The 7,499-nt window shown below is 42.1% G+C and overlaps 1 protein-coding gene across 6 annotated transcripts in view; it reads right to left on the reverse strand.

Annotated features, from left to right (window-relative positions):
- Positions 1–3,076: 3,076 nt before the first annotated feature.
- rims1a (regulating synaptic membrane exocytosis 1a) overlaps positions 3,077–7,499 on the reverse strand; it is a 116,844-nt gene continuing 112,421 nt past the window's right edge. For all 6 annotated transcript variants that reach the window (XM_026190747.1, XM_026190746.1, XM_026190745.1 and 3 more), the window contains 4 exons: positions 7,316–7,428; positions 7,121–7,222; positions 6,842–6,981; positions 3,077–5,471 (listed from right to left, as the gene is read on the reverse strand). In XM_026190747.1, the coding sequence (XP_026046532.1) occupies positions 5,253–5,471; positions 6,842–6,981; positions 7,121–7,222; positions 7,316–7,428 (574 nt within the window). In that variant the 3' untranslated portion in view covers positions 3,077–5,252. The remainder of the gene's footprint in view (positions 5,472–6,841; positions 6,982–7,120; positions 7,223–7,315; positions 7,429–7,499) is intronic.

Genomic DNA, 7,499 nt, shown 5'->3' on the forward strand with positions numbered 1-7,499 from the left:
CCTCCTCACAGCGGAACTGCGTCCAGCAGAAGAGGAGGTGACCACACTCACTCAGGTTAGAGCAGCAGATGGAAGCAACCCAGTGTCCTGGTTATTACGGTGTGTGGCTCGTGCTTATCAAGGCCGAGCACTTTCCAAAATAAAGTCACGACGTGTTCAATAAAAGCATAGAGAAACCACAATTATATTATTAATAATAAAGAAAAAACAGGGGGGGCACTATTGGATCAGACCGACCAAATCTTAATATGTTAAATTTACACGTGGCTGCTGATTGGCGGCGTCATTTAAAAGATTGCCGGACAGGTGATCTGACTGGGACTTGTGATAAAGACATGAAATTTCACTCCTTATCTTTGGCTTCTTGTCTACATTGTTATTTATTTTATTACTGAGAGCCACAAACTTTTTTGTTTTTATTTGTGGAACCAGGAATGGAAGAATTTTAGTTTTTTGTCTCACTGCAGTGCAAACTGTAGACTTGTGTTTTAGGAAGCTAAATGGACTTTTCTCATCTGCAATCTGTATATGAGACCAGTTTGTGCCATAACACCACAGATGCAACACTCGGTCATTTTAACAGAATAAAATGTAATGAAATCTTGTTTCTCTTGCCGTTTTTATTTTTGCCTCTTTTTGTTTGTTTATTGCACTGAGTTTGACACATGCTAAGCATATATGTCATATAACAGCACAACAGGGATTGAAACTCAGTAAGTCTGTATTCCTCCGATCAAAGGCTCAGAACAGTGGCGCAAAAATAAAACTCACAAGCAAAAATGTTTTGCTTTTTAATGCTTTTTGGCTCCACCTGCCCCCCAGAGGTGAATCATCACTGCAAATGTGTACAAATTTGTTTGGAGCCATCACTTTCATCATTTCTGTCCTGATGGGAGTGCTCTCATCCAGGATGAAAATCTGTCTTCTGATGAATGGTGTTCCGTCCCTCCGGTGGACTTCCACAAACTTGGTGAGTCCGTTTTCACATTGTAGCTGTTCCACTTACACGTTTTGGTGATCAAAAAAAAAACAAAACAAAACAAAAAAACCTTAATGAGAGCTTGAGGCGTTTTTTCCTTTAATTTGTCACTTGTTCGTGTGAGTATGTCACTATATGAGGCATTTAGTATTTTTGAATGAATTTTATGGGAGCTTTGGGATCGGGATTCACAAAGTAGCATTTTTATGTAAAAGAACAGAAAAAAATACTTTGCAAAAGAAACTATCAAAATGTACAGTATATGTATACAAGCTGAACGCATACTGTGTGTACTTTACAGGCATGGCATAATTTTCAAACTGTTTTCATTTATATTCGTCTCTGAAATATTTGTCAGCACAGTGCATCACCTGTCTTAGTGTAAACCACGCCTGACAGAGGGAAAATGATGAGATCCAATGTTTCTGCCAGATTTGCAAATTGATTCGTTTCAAGTCACCACTAGATGGCACTAAAGAGCTACGAATGTTGCACCTAGGGCTCAAGCGCTTCTTTCACTAACGTACACCGGACTGTATGTGTGTCAAGTAGTTTAGTAACTTTATGAGTTCAATTGTGAAATTAAAAAAAAAGCCAGACTATTTGTTTTGTGGCCAGTGAAAACAAAACCCATGAGAAATGAAAATGAAATCATGACACAGGCTGAGTGTAAAGACGGTATTTGCTCAGGAGGCTGGATGTATTGTTAGCTATCAATCAATCATAAATGCGTCAGAGAACTTTCCATCCTCTGATCTCGTACATGCACCTCCTTCATATCAGCTCACAGTTTAGTGTGTAACAAGGTTTTTATACTTAACTAACACTAAACTAAAAACTAGAAGTCAAAATAAATTTTTGTTAAATAAACTAGACTTTTGGCACTGTTACTGTTCACACCGGGTTCTTTCTGTGTGGATCGTGCATGTTCTCCTTGTGTTTCCGTGGGTTCTCTCCAGGTACTCCAGCTTCCTACCACAGTCCAAAGACATGCACCTAGTGGGGTTAGGTTAACTGCTGATTCTAAATTGCGCAAAGGCGCAAAAAAAAAGTTTTTTTGTAAAATGTGACGAGCCATGAACTCTCCCATTTTTGCGCTGACACTGACCATAGCTGAGAAAAGTGAGGCCTGAAGTTCTTTGGATGTTGTTCTGGGTTCCTTTGTGACCTCCTCGGTTGGCCACTCCAGCAAAGACTCACCACTCTTCCAGGTTTTCTCCATTTGTGGGTAATGGCTCACACTGTTTCACTAGAGTCTCAAAACCTTAGAAATGCCTTTGAAACCCCTTCCGGACTGAGAGCTGTCAATGACTTTTCTTTAGATTGTGACATGGTGCATTGCTTTTGAGATCTTCTAGACGGCTTCACTTTATCAGGCAGCTTTCTTTCTGGCGTGTGGCTAGTGAAAGTGAACTCAGCTTTCAAAAAAATGTGGTTAATGACAATTAATTCATCATTTAACAATGGGGGTGGCAATTAGGGCCAGGCCGCTGTTCTTTGCATCACTTCCACTTTGTCGCACTGTCAACTTAATGCTGACATCATTGGTCAGGTCCAGCCATCTTCTTGCCTGCCTTAGATGCCAATCAACCTGCACTCTGCATACTTTCTATCTCAGTGCTCCTCTGTCATTTTGTGCAACTCACCTCCTTCTCAGTTTTCGCCTTGCCCTGGTCACTCAGAGCTCCATCCAACCCTCCATCTTCATCTTCATCACCACCAATAACTGGACTCCAGGGGGTCCTGTCCTGATTCCAGTTACCACTGGCATTGCATTCTGCAGTGATGGGTCATCAGAGACTAATCTCCCAAAAGCTTAATTCATTTCTGCAACTCGAAAAATTATGCTCAATAATTCCAAATGACCTCCTTATTGAAGCATATTTATAGCCACTTGGGGCTGGATCTAAAAGTGAGACAGTTAAGACACAAGTGTACCATCATGTTGCTCATTACCACCATTCACCAAGTTTGTGCTTCTGAAATTGTGAAGAAACCTATATAAAAAAAAAAAAATCACATTCAGCATATGACATGTGCCTTTAGTCATCAGGTACACAATAACCTGGGAGCACTGGGTTCAAAAAGGCCACGCTCTTCTTCCACACAGTCTTTTATTTGTAAATAATAAAAATGAACTCTTGAATATAAAACATACACATCAGTAGAGCCACATCTGTTATACAAACAAGAACTGTTGCAGTGAATACTTCATCTTTCGTCTAGTATCGTGGTTTGGGAGTGGGGAGCCATGGGCTGTAAACAATCAGTATTCCTGGAGTAATACTGACAAAGGAAAGGGGCAGTCGGCCGTACCGCCAAGTGCTTCAACAAAAAAACATCTGCAAAATATGTCTGCAAAACCAGGTTTCTTGTTGGCTTTAGAAGTCCAGTCCAAACCAATAAACGGGGGGAGAAAAACATGGTTTTCAGGAAGAGAAAGTAAACTTTGCTCCAATTGGTTCTGCTTGTTTTTCTGCAACTGGGACAAAATCAAAATAAAGGCCTATTGGCGCCCACTTGTGTCTCGTAGCCACTCAGCAGCTCAAGCACTGGGCGCGTATTCCCCTCAACAAGACCAGGAATGTTTGTGTGTCAGCGATGCGTTTGTTCGTTCATAACTTAAGTTCAAGCCTAATTTGTATGTACAAAGTGTGCATGTCTGCGTGTATTGGTGACGGGTGTACAGTCAGATACACTCTTTTTTTATATTCATATATCTATATCTTTATAATTTATATCAAACTCATAATGATACTTCATATACATTTAGCTGTTATACACACATTCTCTATCTCTGTCTCTAGCCCCGACCGTCATAAACTACAGTTTAGACACCTACATCCTCGGATACGCCAGGGGTTCGAGTATGCTCAGTACTACAGAACAGCACTGTTGTTCAAAGGGTTCAAAGAAAAAAATAATTCAGACAATTTCTTTTTTTCTTTTGGAGACTTCCTAATACGGATATTTAGACCCAGAGTGGTAGGCGAGGCCTGGGTGGGATTGTCACCCTCCCCCCCATTAGATCCGCTCTTGTTAGGGGGCGGGGATGGCTTGGCTTTTCTCGGTTTGTATTCATATTCAGTACGAGCAAACTGTACAAGAACATGCAACATACAAGCTGGCCTAAAAGTATGTGGAACTAACACACATAGTCTAGTCTTTTTTTCTGTTTTTGTTTTTTTGAGAATTGTTCCTTAATTTGTCTCGTCTTTCGATTTTACAAAAAAGTAGAGAAACGAACCGAAAAAACGAAACGGAACGAAAGAAAGAAACGTGCATGCAGCTTGGGGGCCGGGGAGGGGGCGTCCCCGAGTCATGCTGCTCCCTCCCACAGGGGGAGTTCGAGGGGTTTGGGGAGGGGAGGAGACGGGCGGTGGCGGTCGGGCGGAGGGTATTCAAAGAAATGTGGCCTGGCCTTTGTCATTGGCCTTTGGCATGCCATCGCTCATAAACCAAACATAGACATACACAGAGGGAGTCTGCACCATGTGGCACCATTCTGGACAGTGGGCAAAAACAAAGGCAGGAAAAAACAAAAGATCCAAAATCAAAAGTGAAATTCTAATCCGCAATTTGGTCTATGTTTTCTTTCCACACGGAAAAGGTTTGGCCTCGATTTGAATGAACGAGTCCAGCTTTTCCTGTCAAGGCTAAGAATGTGCGAGTGCATGTGCAGGCTCCCTTTCCATCACGGTTAAACGGGACCAACCCTCTGTCCCCTTGAGCTCATCACTATCGCCACGGTAAAACCTGAAGAGACAACAGCCAAACCTGTGAAGCCGCAACTATTTGCTACTTCCACACTTTTCCCTGTGGCCTGGCTGTAAGCTCTACTCTGATTGGCTGGAGGGTTACTAGGCGGAGAACCCCACTTTGTTTGGGTGCTCTGATAGTGGCTGCACAAGGAAATACGGAAAAAAGAAAACAATGTTGGACAGAAGCCTCCACTGCTGCAGGTCAGAGGAGAAAACAAAGAAAGCAAAACTTTGAACACAAAAAGGTGTAAGGAGGAGGGAGAGGGAAGGTGTGAGACGTGATTGTCAGACTCCAGCTAAGCTTTGATTGGCTAGTTCTATCTCTCCCTCTCTTTCTCACTCGCATTCCCTGTCTCTCCGTCTGGCTTTTCATCATTTGAAAGAGGGCTTCTCGTCGACATCCTCGGGGCGTGTTGTCACCCCTCTGCTCAGTAGTGGTCCAGTAGCTGTGGTCCATTATTCTATTTTGTCACTTAAGGGGTGTTGAGGGGTAGGCGGTCACCGTCCGGTCACTAGGACCGAACGCCCGGCGGCGGTCCTGAGCTGTCCAGTGACGTCTGAGACGCCAGCCGTGTGAGCGGAGCTAATGTAGGGTCCACCAGGGAGGATGGTGGAAAAAGTTTGTACCAGCCGATCACCGTACTAGAGAGGTCCAGCTCCTCCAACAGTATCTGTGCTACACCCATGAAACATTTGTGGTCCAATCGTCCATAGTCACCCCACACTATCACCTGGAGGAAAGAACGGCAGATGAATTGATTTAGGATTGACTGAAAAGACAAAGGTACAATCACCACAACACATAACCTTACAGATTTCCAGGTTCAACGCGCAAAGGAAAACAAAATGCTCATAATAAAAGATTTTAAAATGCTTTATGCATCACTTCAAATGACTTACTTACCATTTCATTTTACTTACAGTTAATTATTTCTTTGTTTCCTGTAAAAACCTGATTGCAACTAAGTATTTGTAAGCAAATCAAATCACATTCTAATTTCTAATAAAATACACTGAAATTCCTTTAATTACAGGGGACTTATACCCTTAGTTGTGGCCCGTATCATAGTGTTAACGTGTTCCGTTCTAATCCTACTAATTAAGTCAAAACAATAAAATAAACAGTAAAAACAACGCACTTTCTCAACACACTCGTTTTTGGGGTTAAACAAAAACTTGTAATTCCAGAAAAAAAGGTTGTCCACTGTGCTCACTGCGCCATTCAATGATGCAAACGTTCTTCTCGTGCCTGTACCCTGATCTGTGCCTTGATACAATCTCAGTGTCTCTGAAGCCTACAGACAATCTCTTGGACTTCATGGCTTGGTTTGTACTCACATGCACTGTCAACTGAGGCTGAATTTACCACCCCAATTTACCACATTTCCGATTTACCACGTCCCAAGCCTTCCCACGTGAAAGGTAACCTTCCACGTCCCTATGATACGCACCGGATTGTGAATGGACTCCAATGGAATGACGTAATAATCGTATGAGACAGTGTTTTCCAAAGCGATTCATGACAAAATAAAATAAATGTACAAGTGTAGATTCATTGCAAACGGTTCTCATGTTTCCGAACGCGTAACATACAGACGATTTGTCACATATCGTCGGTATGTTACGCTTTGGGATGAGAACGTGTTGCAGATGGACTGCAATCAATCAAACTGCTGACAGGTGATCACTGGAAACAGGAAAGCGTCTCGGAAAAGCTTGTGAATGTACATGTTATATTTTGTTTTTTGTTTTCAGTAAAGCTGGAATAAACCTTATTTTACTTTGTAATTATGGGCATGAATCTGAGGTGAAAAATGAATTTAATCCATTTTAGAATAATGTTATATATGTGACGTGTACAAGAACATAAATGTGGAACACGTTAAGCACTGTGAATGCTCTCTGGATACTCTGTAAAGGCTATGGACTATTGGAAAGTACCATAAGTCTATTGTTCCAAGATATACAGTCTATGGCAGTTTCACTGTAATGTCCCCAATAACACTCTGACCTTTCACTATTAATACATTTTTAACTAGAGCTTCTTCTTTCAACGAGTTTTCCCATAAAAAAAGTGATCATGAAAAAATGTGATCATTACCTGAAGCACCTTGCCCTGGGGACTCTCATCGAAGAGCAGGTGCTGCTGGTAGAGCGGCTCCAGGGTCTTTCGTGCAATCTTAGTTTTCTTTTTGGCTTTACATGTTCCATTATCCAGCAGGTACACTTTTACATAGGGAGCTGAGAGAGTGGTCAGGAGAGGGTAAAAATAAGTTTTATGGGAAAAAACGGGGACAGTATGGAGGTTGCTTTAGGTTGCATCCACCTTAATTTAACTGTAAGTGCTACAAGGAATTAGTTTTGTATGAACGTGTGTTACCTGGGAGGGATTTAGAGCCTGGTTTGGGGGTAAGGCCTCGTGCCCTGATCACCTCCACCTCCAGCTGGCCTTTCTTGTCCATCAAACCAATCTGAACATCACCTGTTTTTAAAAACAGACCATTTCAGAGAATAATGTGCAACACACAAAATCTCTCTTTCTCAATTGAGCAGAGCTGATGAAGCTGTGACTCACCCATAGCTGGTGTCGCCAGCGTTTGTCTGCCCACTAGCTGACCGGGGCCTAATCCATCCAAGAAGTCGCTGAACTGACTGTCAGCACCCAAACGCATCCCTGAGAAGATCAAACTGACATACACAAACACAAATGAAACCTGTCCTCAGTTTTTGACTCCATCTAGTTTTTAGAGAATCAGTAA

This window comes from Astatotilapia calliptera, chromosome 13 (genome assembly GCF_900246225.1).
Source record: "Astatotilapia calliptera chromosome 13, fAstCal1.2, whole genome shotgun sequence".
Taxonomy (NCBI): domain Eukaryota; kingdom Metazoa; phylum Chordata; class Actinopteri; order Cichliformes; family Cichlidae; genus Astatotilapia; species Astatotilapia calliptera.